Source organism: Amblyraja radiata, chromosome 32 (genome assembly GCF_010909765.2).
Source record: "Amblyraja radiata isolate CabotCenter1 chromosome 32, sAmbRad1.1.pri, whole genome shotgun sequence".
NCBI lineage: Eukaryota > Metazoa > Chordata > Chondrichthyes > Rajiformes > Rajidae > Amblyraja > Amblyraja radiata.
The window spans coordinates 13,645,601-13,661,306 of record NC_045987.1 but is presented as its reverse complement, the minus strand read 5'-3'; the positions used below and the strand labels follow the sequence as shown (position 1 = coordinate 13,661,306).

Sequence of the window (15,706 nt, the reverse complement as noted above, 5' to 3'; positions counted from 1 at the left end):
GGTGCAGGAGTAGGCCATTTGACCCTTTGAGGCAGCACCACCATTCAATATGATCATCGCTGATCATTCAAAATCAGTACCTCATTCCTGCTTTCTCCCCATATCCTTTGATTCAATAGCCCTGAGAGCTATATCTAACTCTCTCTTGAATGTGTGAAGGTTTGCTTTTTAGAGCAGTACATTGCAGAGCCTACCCTGGAATGGGCTACTTCAGATTTGATTTTATAGAAAAAGGATGGATTAATAAGAGATTATGTGGTTAAATATCCCCAATGTGGTAGTGCCCATATGATAGAATTCAAATGCAATTTGAAGATGAACACGATAAGTCTATAACCAGTGTCTACAATAAGGGCAAAGATATAAACCACAACCATTTCTCACATAATTTTCATGCAGGTGTAACTGAGCACCAATGAAAAGCAGGAAACTCTGGTTAATTCTCCCCTCTTGAAACATCAACAGTCACTAAGCCAATTGCCCTGACTATTGTCCCAGACATTACTTACTATCTTTGTTCTCTCGCCCTTCCACAACACACGTTGCTTTGTTCTAAGTAGCAGCCATCAACATGCAAACTCAGCAAGATGGATTCAGCTGCTTAATCTCTGCACCCCATCCACAGACCATAGGTTTGAATGTTCCCAGTGACTGGCAGTGTAATATATTAGTACTAACAAGCTGCAATTTTCACTAATCTCTTAATTCTTATTACCGTCATGCCAGCTCGACGTACGAAGGATTTCATTGCTTCCAACGTGCCCTGTGTTTGACCACGCTCCCGATCCCGGCGGATCTGCTCCAGAGTGCTGGCATTGGTCTGCAAGGTGTTCAGAGCCTGGACTGCATCCTAGAATTCAACATATTCAAAGTAAGCAATCTCTGTGTTGTTCATGTTCAATGGACTCACACAAAAAAAGTAAATTCTTGATCTTTCAATCCAGCCTGTTGCAGCCCTTGCACCTTTCCTTTATCTGCACTTTCTGTTGCTGCAATACTATATTCTACACTCTGTTTATTTTTTATTTTGCAATACCTGTTGTACTCATGTATGGTAAGATGTAGCTGATAGCACACAAACACGTTTTTTCACAGGAGCTCTGTAATAATAATCTAAGTGGATCCTATATCTAAAATAACTATCAGGAACAAAATGTCCCAAATGCAAATTGCCACTGCCAAAGCAGCCATCTGTCAGGCTCCTGAACTCCAGAACATGAAGAAAAACAAGTGGTTAAAAATAAATTAATCTAAATGAAGTGCAATCTTTAATGTCACATGTAAACATCACTGACAGATGGGGGCTCACCACTGCTGTGTATTAAATTAACATGGGAATTGGCTAATAATCACTGTTGATCAACATTCAGTAATTCTTGCTGCAAAGCAGGGATAATAGACATTAAGAATCACACAGAGCGAGAGGATCAAAGGGCAACCGGCAACCATGGAGCCAGGCCATCAGCATTTCCACGACCTTAACTGTAAAGAAACACATCAACAATCAGGTGTATGCAAATGTAGTTCAAGGCTGGATTTTTACATTATATTCCACCTCCCTTCACATCACTTTCACCAAAGGGAATATGCCTTCACATACCTCGGTCAAGAAATACAGAATAATTCACCCAGTGCTTTTCAAAAAAAATAAAGTGCTGGAGTAATTCAGCAGGGCTGACAGCACCTCTGGAGAACATGGATAGGAATGTTTTGGGTTGGAACCCTTTTTCTGACCAACTGTGGTGAGGGGAGAAAGTTGGAGTAGGAGTAGGTCAAAGTCTGGCAAGTTAGAGGTGGATGCAGGCCGTGGGGTGAAAATCGGCAGATAAAAAGACAAAAGTGTGAGATAAGGATAGAAGAAGGGTGAATTGTGAAGCCAGAGTAAGGAATATAGATGGAAGGGGAAATGGATGGGCATCCAGGTGAGGAAGAGAGGGGGAAAAAGAGAGGCAGGAATGGTGTAGGTTAGTTACCTAAAATTGGAGAATTCAATGTTCACACTGTCCAAGAGGAATATGAGATGCTATTTCTCCAGTTTGTGTATGGGCTCTCTCTGGCAGTTGAGGTGGCCCAGATCAGAATGGGAATGGGTAGAGAAGTGAAAATGGTTAGCAAACCGACAGATCCTGATAAACTGAGTTCAAGTGTTTGGCGAAATCGTCTTGCCAATGTAATGAAGGCCACATCGGGGTGAGGTTAGAGGCGGTGCATATGAACCTCTGTCTCACCTTGAAGGACTCCCTGGAATGGTCCCTGGACGGATGCGAGTGAGGCGGTATAGAGGCAGGTGTTACATCTCTTGCGATTGCTCAGGAAAGATTTTCACCAATCTTTCTTTTATCAGTTTTGTCTCTTCTTGTTCTGTGTGACGTTTTCATTTTTAGGTGATGTCTTAATGGATATGATTACTATTTATGCAAACTGTTTCTGACATGTGCGGTTATCAGAAGTCAAAAATACAGCATGGAACAGGATTATAAAATATTCTTCTCAAGCAAGTTCCAGGAATTTATTTCAGTTTTATCTCACGGGGAACTGACAATGCTACTATCTAGAATCAGAAGGAGAGTCCCAACACGAAACATCGCCTATCCATGTTCTCCAGAGATGCTGCCTGACCCGCTAAATTACTCCTGTACTGTTTTCTTTTAAACCAGCACCTGCTGTTCCTTGAGTCTCCACGTTGCTATCTATACTTGGCACCCGCCAACAGCCAGCTGATAAAGTATAATGTCTACTTCTCAAGGGAAGGATAGAAAGAACAATTGCCAAAGAGACACGGAAAATGACTTTGGAGCCCGTCCCAAAGCAACTCACCTGTATGGAGTACGCAATGTGAAACAAGGATCCACCCGCTTTTGCAAAAAGCTGTTAACCGCACTTTAATAAAAGTTTACTGCGATTATAAGGTCTGTCTCCGGACCACCTGTCGGAACTCCTTCCTCTGCTGGTCACGGGGAGTTGTCAGGGGCGTTGAGGAGCAGCTGCCCCTCGGTCCGGCTGCCAGCGCCGCGGTCAAAGCCGCTCAGCGGGAAAGCGCGGGTTCCGGAGCTCATCCGCAAAAGCGCGGGTTCCGCAGCTCATCCGTTACTGCTTGGTCCCCCCCGGGGGCAGCTTCGCACCCACCTTGACCCCCTTTGCCCCTGCCCTCCCAAAAAATATCATCAGGTCTGCGGCACCCAGCCAACTTCTTGCCCCCACACCCCCCACATCACTCCCTCAGACTTTCCCGCAAGGTCCTACTCAGGCCCGGGGTCTCGGTACCGTCCGTCCTACCCCCCCCCAAAAAAACCCTGCCCGGGCGCCGGTCGTGTTCCCCGCCCCCCTGCCCAGACCCTCTCCCGGGTCCAATCTCCCTCTCCCGACCCTGGACACACAGCTTATTTTATTTATTTATTTATTTATTTAACTTTTATTTTTCATCGGTTGGAGCTGCATACTAAATCTCGTTGCACTGACAATAAAAGATATTATTATTATTACATCCCCATGGCCCTTGATCAGATATCCCAGCCCCAGCCCCTGTCTCCCTCCCCTGGACATTCTTCCCCCGCCCGCGGGTCCCGGACCCATCCACCGGGAGCCGGGCCGCTTCCCTGCGGCGGCAGCGGCGGGCCGACCGGCCTCACCTGGTAATCCATGCCGGGGATGTGCAGGGCGGCTTTGGTCGGAGCCGTGCTGTAGCTGACCGGCCAAGCCTCCCTGGGACTGCCGAGCGCCGCCCCTTTCCTCCTCTCTTCAGCCTTCACTCGACGCCTCAGCGCCTTCACCAGCGCGCTGAAGAGCCGCGCCATCGTGAGCCGCACTGACCAACACGTGGCTCATCGCCACCTCTGACCCCAGGCCCGCAGCTGCGCGGCGAACACTGCCCGCCATCTTTGATGCTGGCAGCGCCCTCCCCTATTGATGGAAACTCAATTCATCTGGATCCTCACATTTAATTCATTGCTTTTCCTCACCCTCGTTCCCTTACACAATTAAGCCGTTCGGCCCATCAAGTCTACTCCACCATTCAATCATTTCTGATCGACCTTTCCCTCCCAACCCCTTCTCCTGCCTTCTTCCCATAACCCGACGCCCTCACAATAAGCGAGTTCGGTATTCCGACTGCGCATGCCCAGGTCATAGATCACTTGCTATAAACATTCTCTGCAACTGTGGAGCTGCGTTGTGTGCAAGCTTGCATTTCGCCCATGGTCGGGGTCGGGTCTCCAGCGCTGTTGAGATGCTGCTGGGCCGCCCTCGTCCCTTCCCGGGTGTCCCATCCCTGCCCAGGGTGGCCCTGGACTTGCAGCTGGCGCGGGGGGGCAGGCGCCGGCTCCAGCTCGGCTCTGCCTGTCCCGCCCCAGACTTGCAGCGAGGAGGAAGGGGGGGGGGGGGTGGCGCTGGCATCAGACGACCGAACGGTCCTCTCGTAAGTTAGGGTGTAATTCCAATCTCATTACAGATGTTGGACTTTCTCTTTGTAAGTATAATACTACAATGCTGTAACAATAAATTCTGCATTCTATTATTTTTCTCTTTGCACTACCTGTTGGACTTGTGTATTGCTTGATTGTACTCATGTATAATATCAAAAGTCAGGAGTGTTGAATTGTCAAGTTTTATCAAAACAGAACAATTAAATTCTTACTTGCAGCAGCATAACCGATATGATGACCTTGAGGTCGTATCTGGTCGTCTTGTTTGATTATGCATCACCAGACTTGAATGTCAGAGATCTGGTCCTCAGAAGATTGCCGGCCTCCTGGTTCATCCAAGACTTCTGGTTGGGGAATATTCAGACAGTTTTGGTGGAATACCTCGCCGCACATTTTGTTATGAAGTTGGTAACAACCATGGCATATTTGCTCATGTTTCCATGTCCTTGAACATCACCCAGTCTACCTACTCCAAGCAATCCCAGTCGTTTTTCTTCCTCCCCTCAAAAGCTTTAGGCAGTCCTCACTGCTGAGGATGCACTTTTCAGTCGCTGCCTGTACGCCGAGGGAAGGAGCACAGCCACATGGCTGGATTTCCCAAAGTGAGAGTGAGGAATGCAGCAATAGGTGTCTTTGATGGTGGAAAAGCAGTGGTGGAGGACGTTTGATGCTCTGGTGCTGCTGGCAGTTTCGAAGTGACCTCTTCAAACTGGCATTGTTGAGGTTCCCAGCTATGATAAGAAAGGCGTCAGGGTATGCCATTTCGTGTTTGTTGACGAGTGTGGAGCTCCTCCAGTGCTAGGCGAACGTCTACCTGGGATGCGATGTGGACTGCGGTCATGACGATGGAGGTGAATTCCCTCGGGAGATAAAAGGAATGGCACTTCACTGCCAGATGTGGAGGGTAGGAGTTGGACAAGACCACTATGTCTGAGCCTCAGTTTACCATAAGGCAGACATCACCTCTTTCCTTTGCCGATGCCTCAGATGCCATGTGATGAATGGAGAAACCTTTGGGCTGAAGGGCTGAGTATGGGGAGCTTGCGATCAGCCATGTCTCAGTGAGACTGAGCACACATCATTCCCTCATCTGTCTTTGATAAAGCAGCTTTGCCTGAAGTCCTCAACCTTATTTTCCAGTGACTGTACATTTGATTTGACTGGCTAGCAAAAGTAACAAACAAAAGCTATTAACTGTATCTTGGGACACATTACAATTATAAAGCAATATTCTAACAGGCAGTGTAACGCTCATACACAATAATTTGAGAAATGTGCATCAAATAGAGCAATTCATCAATTGGAGATTTGACTGGTTCCTACCCAATAGTATCACCTAGGGTCGACACAAAATGCTGGAGTAACTCAGTGGGACAGGTAGCATCTCTGGAGAGAAGGAATGGGTGATGTTTCGGGTTGAGACCTTCCTTTTTGCTGAACTCTTGTTGGAGAGCGAATTTCTTCAAAGTAGATATACCTTGAGGAGATTTCGCAGTGGAGCGGACAAATGTGTAGGAAAGAACTGCAGATGCTGGTTTAAATCGAAATCAAAATGCTGGAGTAACTCAGCGGGACGGGCAGCATCTCTGGAGAGAAGGAATGGGTGACATTTTGGGTCAAGACCCTTCTTCCTAGTATTACCTAGGAACTGGAGTAGAGCTTTACAGGAAAACAAATCAATCTTCAAAACTGTTGTTTGTGCAGGTTTGTGCAGGTATAAAATTATAGGTAACACAAGCATTGCTTATCAGGGAAGATATTACAGCAGTGCTTTGGCAGGATAGATTAGAGGGCTCGTCTAGGGAGGCTATTTGGGTGGAACTGAGAAATGGGAAAGGGGTAGCAACACTTATAGGGGTGTATTATAGACTGCCAAATGGGGAGCGAGAATTGGAAGAGCAAATATGTAAGGAGATTGCAGATATTAGTAGTAAGCACAAGGTAGTGATTGTGGGAGATTTCAATTTTCCACACATAGACTGGGAAACACATTCTGTAAATGGGCTGGATGGGTTGGAGTTTGTAAAATGTGTGCAGGATAGTTTTTTGCAGCAATACATAGAAGTACCTACTAGAGAAGGGGCGGTGCTGGACCTCCTGTTAGGAAATGAGACGGGTCAGGTGGCAGAGGTATGCGTTGGGGAACAGTTCGGGACCAGTGATCACAATACCATTAGTTTCAATATAATTATGGAGAGGGTCAGAACTGGACCTAGGGTTGAGATTTTTGATTGGAGAAAGGCTAACTTTGAGGAGATGCAAAAGGATTTAAAAGGAGTAAATTGGGACATTTTGTTTTATGGGAAAGATGTGGAAGAGAAATGGAGTACATTTAAAGGTGAATTTTTAAGAGTACAGAATCTTTATGTCCCTGTTCGGTTGAAAGGAAATAGTAAAAATCGGAAAGAGCCATGGTTTTCAAGGGAAATTGGACACTTGGTTCGGAAAAAGAGGGAGATCTACAATAATTATAGGCAGCATGGAGTAAATGAGGTGCTTGAGGAGTATAAAGAATGTAAAAAGAATCTTAAGAAAGAAATTAGAAAAGCTAAAAGATATGAGGTTGCTTTGGCAAGTAAGGTGAAAGTAAACCCAAAGGGTTTCTACAGCTATATTAATAGCAAAAGGATAACGAGGGATAAAATTGGTCCATTAGAGAGTCAGAGTGGACAGCTATCTGCAGAGCCAAAAGAGATGGGGGAGATATTGAACAATTTCTTTTCTTCGGTATTCACCAAGGAGAAGGATATTGAGTTATGTGAGGTAAGGGAAACAAGTAGAGTAGCTATGGAAACTATGAGATTCAAAGAAGAGGAAGTACTGACACTTTTGAGAAATATAAAAGTGGATAAGTCTCCAGGTCCGGACAGGATATTCCCTAGGACATTGAGGGAAGTTAGTGTAGAAATAGCAGGGGCTATGACAGAAATATTTCAAATGTCATTAGAAACGGGAATAGTGCCGGAGGATTGGCGTACTGCGCATGTTGTTCCATTGTTTAAAAAGGGGTCTAAGAGTAAACCTAGCAATTATAGACCTGTTAGTTTGACGTCAGTGGTGGGCAAATTAATGGAAAGGATACTTAGAGATAATATATATAAGCATCTGGATAAACAGGGTCTGATTAGGAACAGTCAACATGGATTTGTGCCTGGAAGGTCATGTTTGACTAATCTTCTTGAATTTTTTGAAGAGGTTACTCGGGAAATTGATGGGGGTAAAGCAGTGGATGTTGTATATATGGACTTCAGTAAGGCCTTTGACAAGGTTCCTCATGGAAGGTTGGTTAAGAAGGTTCAATGGTTGGGTATTAATGGTGGAGTAGCAAGATGGATTCAACAGTGGCTGAATGGGGGATGCCAGAGAGTAATGGTGGATGGTACACAAAATTGCTGGGGAAACTCAGCGGGTGCAGCAGCATCTATGGAGCGAAGGAAATAGGCGACGTTTCGGGCCGAAACCCTTCTTCAGACTGATGGGAGGTGGGGGGGGGGGGGAGAAGGAAGGAAAAGGGGAGGAGGAGCCAAAGGGCGGGCGGATGGGAGGAGACAGCTAGAGGGTTAAGGAAGGGGAGGAGACAGCAAGGGCTAGCAAAATTGGGAGAATTCAATGTTAATGCCATCCGGACGCAAGGTCCCCAGACGGAATATGAGGTGCTGTTCCTCCAATTTCCGCTGTTGCTCACTCTGGCAATGGAGGAGACCCAGGACAGAGGGCAGGGGGGATCACAGAGGGTGTGCAGTTAGAGAGGTTGTGAAACTGTCTCCGGAGAGAGGAGAACTTCTTCAAAGTAGGCATACCTTGAGGAGATATCGCAGTGGAGTAGACAAAGTGTTCAAAAAGGAACTGCAGATGCTGGAATATCGAAGGTACACAAAATTGCTGGGGAAACTCAGCGGGTGCAGCAGCATCTATGGAGCGAAGGAAATAGGCGACGTTTCGGGCCGAAACCCTTCTTCAGACTGAGGGGGGGGTGGGGAGAAGGAAGGAAAAGGGGAGGAGGAGGAGCCCGAGGGCGGGAGGAGACAGCTAGAGGGTTAAGGAAGGGGAGGAGACAGCAAGGGCTAGCAAAATTGGGAGAATTCAATGTTAATGCCATCCGGACGCAAGGTTCCCAGACGGAATATGAGGTGCTGTTCCTCCAATTTCCGCTGTTGCTCACTCTGGCAATGGAGGAGACCCAGGACAGAGGGCAGGGGGGATCACAGAGGGTGTGCAGTTAGAGAGGAGGTTGTGAAACTGTCTCCAGAGAGAGGAGAACTTCTTCAAAGTAGGCATACCTTGAGGAGATATCGCAGTGGAGTAGACAAAGTGTTCAAAAAGGAACTGCAGATGCTGGAATATCGAAGGTACACAAAATTGCTGGGGAAACTCAGCGGGTGCAGCAGCATCTATGGAGCGAAGGAGGTTGTTTGTCACGTTGGAGGCCAGTGACTAGTGGGGTGCCACAGGGATCTGTGTTGGGTCCACTGTTGTTTGTCATGTACATCAACGATCTGGATGATGGTGTGGTAAATTGGATTAGTAAGTATGCAGATGATACTAAGATAGGTGGGGTTGTGGATAATGAAGTAGATTTTCAAAGTCTACAGAGATTTATGCCAGTTGGAAGAGTGGACTGAAAGATGGCAGATGGAGTTTAATGCTGATAAGTGTGAGGTGCTACATCTTGTCAGGACAAATCAAAATAGGACGTACATGGTAAATGGTAGGGAATTGAAGAATGCAGGTGAACAGAGGGATCTGGGAATAACTGTGCAGTTCCCTGAAAGTGGAATCTCATGTAGATAGGGTGGTAAAGAAAGCCTTTGGTGTGCTGGCCTTTATAAATCAGAGCATTGAGTATAGAAGTTGGGATGTAATGTTAAAATTGTACAAGGCATTGGTGAGGCCAATTCTGGAGTATGGGGTACAATTTTGGTCGCCTAATTATAGGAAGGATGTCAACAAAATAGAGAGAGTACAGAGGAGATTTACTAGAATGTTGCCTGGGTTTCAGCAACTAAGTTACAGAGAAAGGTTGAACAAGTTAGGGCTTTATTCTTTGGAGCGCAGAAGGTTAAGGGGGGACTTGATAGAGGTCTTTAAAATGATGAGAGGGATAGACAGAGTTGACGTGGATAAGCTTTTCCCACTGAGAGTAGGGAAGATTCAAACAAGGGGACATGACTTGAGAATTAAGTGACAGAAGTTTAGGGGTAACATGAGGGGGAACTTCTTTACTCAGAGAGTGGTGGCTGTGTGGAATGAGCTTCCAGTGAAGGTGGTGGAGGCAGGTTCGTTTTTATCATTTAAAAATAAATTGGATAGTTATATGGACGGGAAAGGAATGGAGGGTTATGGTCTGAGCGCAGGTATATGGGACATGGGGAGAATACGTGTTCGGCACGGACTAGAAGGGTCGAGATGGCCTGTTTCCATGCTGTAATTGTTATATATGGTTATATGGTTAAATGAGAAACAAATACTAATTATCTAGAATTCTTCCATATGGTGCAGCAGTCATGTATACAAAATATTCCAAGATTTTGTCCCTGCTCTGCATTTGAAACAACGCAAGAAGCCAAGAATTAGGATTTTACACATCAGGATTATACAAGGTGAAATATACCTTGGAGAATTAATATCTGTAAACACTGATTGTAAGGACAGTTAAATTTAATCAGTACCCTCCACACTTAAGTAGTCAGGTGACAATGACAAGGCTCTTGGCTGGTATGCACAAAGGCAAAAATAAAACCTGAAAATGGTCTTTCAGGAGATAGAATTCTAGAATGATTAAATGGTCATATGTAGAAATGAACGGTAAAAGGTAGGGATAGGATCGAGGGCTCGAGTGATGATTTTTGAGGCTGTAATTATTCAAATAATACTTTAAATATTGTTCCAGACATCAAATGGCATTTGGGGCAAGGCAGAAGGTCTCAACTGCATTATTAGGGCAAAAATAGATTTCCTATATTCAACACATTACAGCTATTTGTAACCCGATACACAAATAGTTCAATTTAAAACTGAGGTATTCACTGTAAATATTTGGAGTAGCTAAGACATTTGCTGATTGGCAGTTTGCAATGTATACTGATCAGAAAACCTACGGACAGATTATTCTCCTCTTCAAAGATAAACCTAGTCAGCACTTTAAAAGTAGCACCAAAATAAATATAAATAAATAACTAAAACAAGAAATTAAAACAAAGCTATACACAGTGAAACAGCAACAGACCACAAAGATATGGAGAGAGTAGCAAAGGATTGTCTTAGAACAATTTATTTAAAAACCTAGGATTCGTACTCACTGATGTGACTTTTTATAAACTGTTAAAACATTTTGCATATGTTCTAATGCAGTATTGTAGAGTAACTACATTTTGCATATGTTCTAATGCTGTATTGTACAGAGTAACTAAATCTTTTACATGTACATTGTTAGAACGGAAGAACTGCACATTAAATGTTTCTTGCCTCTCTCACCAGGGACTAACTCTACTGAACGTTTTTCCTTCCATTATTTATTATGTAAAGGTATATGTGTGTTATGATTGTGTTTATAGTTTGTTTGGTTGTTTGTCTTTTTGCACAAAAGTCCGCGAGCATTGCCACTTTCATTTCACTGCACATCTCGTATGTGTATGTGACAAATAAACTTGACTTGACTTAAACCACTCGAGGACTGAGACTAAATGGACATTCTGATCACTGGAATACAAACATCTGGAAATACTGGCATTACACCAATAGGAACAGGCTGTTTTATTCGGCCAGCGGACAAGATGCTTTTTGGTCAAGACGGAGAGTTGGAATAAAACAAAAAAACTGAAAATGAAATCAATAGCACTGCATTTTTTAAAAATAATTTTCTTTTAAAAAAAAAATGTTCTCTGAATCCATCTTGCCGAAGAAACCCGAATACTAATGCACTTCAACAGCAGTTCTGCAACTACTTAACTAAGCCCTCCCATTGCCTTTTTTTCAGAGAGCACAATACTCTCTGTAGCTAGAGCTAATGAAAACATTTAATTAACTAACCCAGTAAAGAGGCACACTGTCACACCATGAAGGGCAGGGGGAAGCTAACACTTCTCCGAAAGCTGCCGATGACATTGTTTAATTTTCATTCTACTCATTTTGCTTTTAGCCAGCGTAGGGCAGGCACTTATAGACTCCTCTCGAGAACAGGCGCAGCAATGAGGCAGTATCAGAACAGGAATCAACAACATGTTGGCGCAAACAGAATTTACTACAAAGTTTCAGTATGTACAAACCTCTATGAAGTATATCAACTCATCTGCAAGAAGAAATTTCACTTTTTTTCTTAAATCCATCAATAATTGAAAAAGCATGAAATGTAAAAAACACCAATACCTCAAAGAGAAGCAAATTTCTGGTAATGTTTTTGGTTTGAGGAAACAAAGCCATAACCTCATTAAGATTCTATAACTGACAAATGGTTTAGCAGTACTTCAACCTGTTTCAGGTGCTTATAAATGAACGGTTTTAAATACACTCCGATATAAGCTCATTAAAAAGTAATGACTCAGCATCCCAAGTGCCCTCGAGAGCACAAGCCTCCGGAAATAAAATCAGTTTCTTGTTTTTACCAAGAACCTCTTGCTTGATGAGCAGAACAAGAGAAAAGCTATTATCCAGCCTACTGTCTGTAATGCTTTGTTAACCACACTTGCTTGAGGTGAAATGATTTGACTTTTCCCATGTTCCTTTTGGGACGCTGTCTGGTTGCAATATACTCGGCGAGGGAAATCTGTCTACAAACTTAGATCCCAGGATAAAACAGAGTATGTATGTAAAGAGCCAGTTATTTTGCTCCAGGTACCGACTCAAAGGTAATTCAACATCAATGTTGGAATGATTGAACAAAAATCTCTAGAATAACAAAATTATGCTCAACATAACTGGGAAAAACAGAAATCAATCCAAGACCGTAAAATAGAACCTCTGAATGTTACTTTTGGACCCACAGCTCTGGAGTACCTTTAACATCCAATTAGTAATAGGCACAATTAATGTGTAACAGTTCAACATTGATTAATCACAAAACCTCAAATATGGCACTATCTAAATAAATAAACAACCTGCCTCGAGCAACTCTACAATCTCTAAACTTCAAACATTTTCAGAACACCCGATCAAATTCCGTCTGGTTGGCTGCAGCAGGATTCTTGTTCTGATTGGTTGACTGCTGAGGCATGTGACTGCCTCGCCTCCTGGGAGGGGCTAAATACTCAAACATTGATTGGTTGTGGGTGGAGAGCATGTTTTTAAGGTCAGAAGGCATGGGGTCAGTCCAGAAGAAATCGTGGTTCAGGGCATCATCACTGTCGGTCCTCTGGGTGGGATCGAGGACAAGCAGCTTGTCAATGAGGTCCAGTGCATAAGGGTCCTTCACGTAGGCTTTCAACCGGTCTTTAACTTTTCGCTTCTGACCTTTAGGCAGTTCCAGCTTTTGGTACAGTTCATACTTCTCAACATTAGGCCAAACCTGAAATCAAGCACATTGTTTATCTCCATTAAAATGAAAGGTTTGATTCTCACAATGTCCATCAACATTTTATAACTGGCAATACTGAATGCTACTCAATACTCATACCATTACAAAGTACTTCTCCTCGGCCAAAACTGATCATGACTTCATTCTAAAATGCAAAGATAACCCCCTTGTTTTCAATTAATTGTCTATTTAATCCTTTCCGTTTTCATCTTCAAAAACAGGAGGATTTTTGTTAAAAAGATGAAAACCAACTGCAACGATACCTCTGCTATTCCCTATGCCCAAGAAGCCAAATCTTCTCCCAGATCACATCTTTCAGCAATTTCCACGGACATAACATCATACTTCATTCTGTTCATTAAACCCATCTTGTGGGTATTCACTCCACAAAGCAGACAGCCAACTTGCAGAGTTTCACCATTGTAGAGAAGACTACATTACTAGTGCTGAATGAAGTGACTGGATTGGATGATGTGCACTGGATTGGAAGATATAAAAGGACAGCTGAACAAGTTCCCACATTAAAGGTGTAATTGAAATTTGTACAGTACATTTACAAGCTGCCTTACACCCGAGAAATTATCACCAAGCAGATAAAGACTAATATTCCCTGGCAAGAACAGAGCCCAGCAGGCCATACCTCGGCTGTAATGGAGCCACAGAGCTGACTGATCAACGTTAGCTGATGCTGTTCTGTGTTGCCCTGCATTATTGGACTCCGGGTCCACATCTCAGCCATGATGCATCCAGCACCCCACAGATCTATGGGCGGTCCATAGTCTCTCTCACCTGGAATTGGAGAAAGGGGAAACAAATACCTTATTAAAGGAGCGGAAGACCATGACTTGCAGATATGCTACCCTCTCCAGTTTCCCACCCTGCAAATACTACGATTCACTCCCAAGGATAGGTGGCCTTCAATAATTTATTCCAGATGTTCTTCCATGTAACCCCACAGTGAATGCCAACTGATTAAATTACATCAAATCACAATACTATCCCATACAAACAGATGTACTTCATCCAACATTGTGACTCCCTGGTTCATTTTTCCCCTTCTCACAGGGAAACAAAACCACCAAAAGAAATCCTCGCCAGAATTTGCTAATTGAGCACAGGTCCTAGGATGTTGTTTTATCCAGTTTTGTTGACAAACCCATGATAGATGTGGCTAGGATATTCTCTTCCATAATGTATTATAGAAAAATACTGTGAATACACAAGATCACTGATCAATCCTAAAGACCCAATGAATGAGGAATTAAAAGAGGAAACCAGTTAATTCTTAGGAAATGCTTTTAAAAAGAGTTCCATGATTAACTTGAGAAATCGACTTACAATATTAAAAACAAAAGAGACGATTAAACTGGTTATTTGCAGGAGTTAGCTGAAAATCTCCAATGGTTTAAAAGTTGTTCCTTGTCTATGAATTGAAATCAGAACAGCTGCAGTAAATATCACTAGGGAAGAGAAAGCTGGTGAGAACAAGAGAGACCTCTCCTGGCTACAAGATGTATACCCTCAGATTATTTTCTACTGTATTAGCACCTCCAATGGCACTGCACATGCCCCAAATATTCACTGTACTATACCATAATTACATATGTTAAAGGACAGTATCTGATACAAATTCTAATTAGCCCTGTATGAAAAATAAGATAATCTGTTATTGTGACTCTCACAATCATTATAAAGGTTTATTAAACCTTGGAACAGAGATGATTCTCACAATTATGACAACGTTATAAGGGTGGAAGATTGCAACCTTCACGTGGTCCGCCCTGTTTCGACGAATGCAATCAACCTGGCGTGCACAATCAAATAAGATCAAATAGAACAAGTTGTCCTACAACTTTAGGCTGTTCACGCCATACGCAAGAAGACAACATTATATACAAATATCACTTTAGCCCACGTTCTAGATTCTTTTTGGGTTTCCAAGGTTTAATAAACTTTTATTATGATGGCGAGAGTCTACATAATAATAAAAGTGGGCGGATGAAGTGCTGTTGTTAGGAGCTGATAGGTAAACAGAAATGAATTATTTCCTGTTTTTGCTTATGGGATGCAAGCATCACAGACAAGGCTGTGCCTTATTGACAGCTCTCATGGCTCTTGTGAAAGTGGTGGCAATTTTAGACGGCAGTTTATGAAAAAACAAATATTACCAAGCTAGACACAGAGCTTAGGGACACTTACCTAACAACAGCTCTGGTGGTCGATACCACAGGGTCACCACCCTGTTGGTGTAGCGATTTGGCTGGCTGTTCTTGGCCAGACTGAATGCTCGAGCCAGACCAAAGTCGGCCAGTTTCAGCACACCATCCCGAGTGATTAGAACATTGGCTGCTTTCATATCTCGATGCAAAATCTACAAACAAAATTGCAAAGATAATGTAAAACTGTTACTAAAATGAATAGCTTTGCAGTTATTGAGATCCACACTTGAAATGGTGAGCCTTGCAGAGCTCATTATTACATTGAGGTGTCGCACAATTGGCCTGTTAAAAGAGACAGACTTGTATTTATCCAGCAATTATTTAGAAGTGCAGTATCACATAGGGATGTACAGTGATCACCATGCACTACACAAAAAATGGCACACAGAATAGTTTTAATTCATTTAGAATTTGAGAACATCATTGCCATTTCCTAAATGAGAAACTGAAGGCACTGATGTGTTGTTGTGGGCTAATGCATCCTCTGTGGGGCGAAAATAGTCTCAAACTGCAAGTTCTTTTCACAACATCAAGACATGTAAAGCAACTTTACATCC

General features: G+C 43.3%; 2 protein-coding genes across 4 annotated transcripts in view; both read right to left on the bottom strand.

Moving 5' to 3' along the window:
• fpgs (folylpolyglutamate synthase) overlaps positions 1-3,832 on the bottom strand; it is a 29,548-nt gene extending 25,716 nt beyond the window's left edge. The window contains exons 1-2 of the mRNA XM_033049255.1: positions 3,630-3,832; positions 716-850 (exon numbers count right to left, since the gene is read on the bottom strand). Of these exons, the coding sequence (XP_032905146.1) occupies positions 716-850; positions 3,630-3,794 (300 nt within the window). The 5' untranslated portion in view covers positions 3,795-3,832. The remainder of the gene's footprint in view (positions 1-715; positions 851-3,629) is intronic.
• A 7,461-nt stretch (positions 3,833-11,293) lies between these two features.
• Positions 11,294-15,706, bottom strand: part of cdk9 (cyclin dependent kinase 9) — a 51,174-nt gene continuing 46,761 nt past the window's right edge. For all 3 annotated transcript variants that reach the window (XM_033048860.1, XM_033048858.1, XM_033048859.1), the window contains exons 5-7: positions 15,130-15,301; positions 13,571-13,719; positions 11,294-12,921 (exon numbers count right to left, since the gene is read on the bottom strand). In XM_033048860.1, the coding sequence (XP_032904751.1) occupies positions 12,556-12,921; positions 13,571-13,719; positions 15,130-15,301 (687 nt within the window). In that variant the 3' untranslated portion in view covers positions 11,294-12,555. The remainder of the gene's footprint in view (positions 12,922-13,570; positions 13,720-15,129; positions 15,302-15,706) is intronic.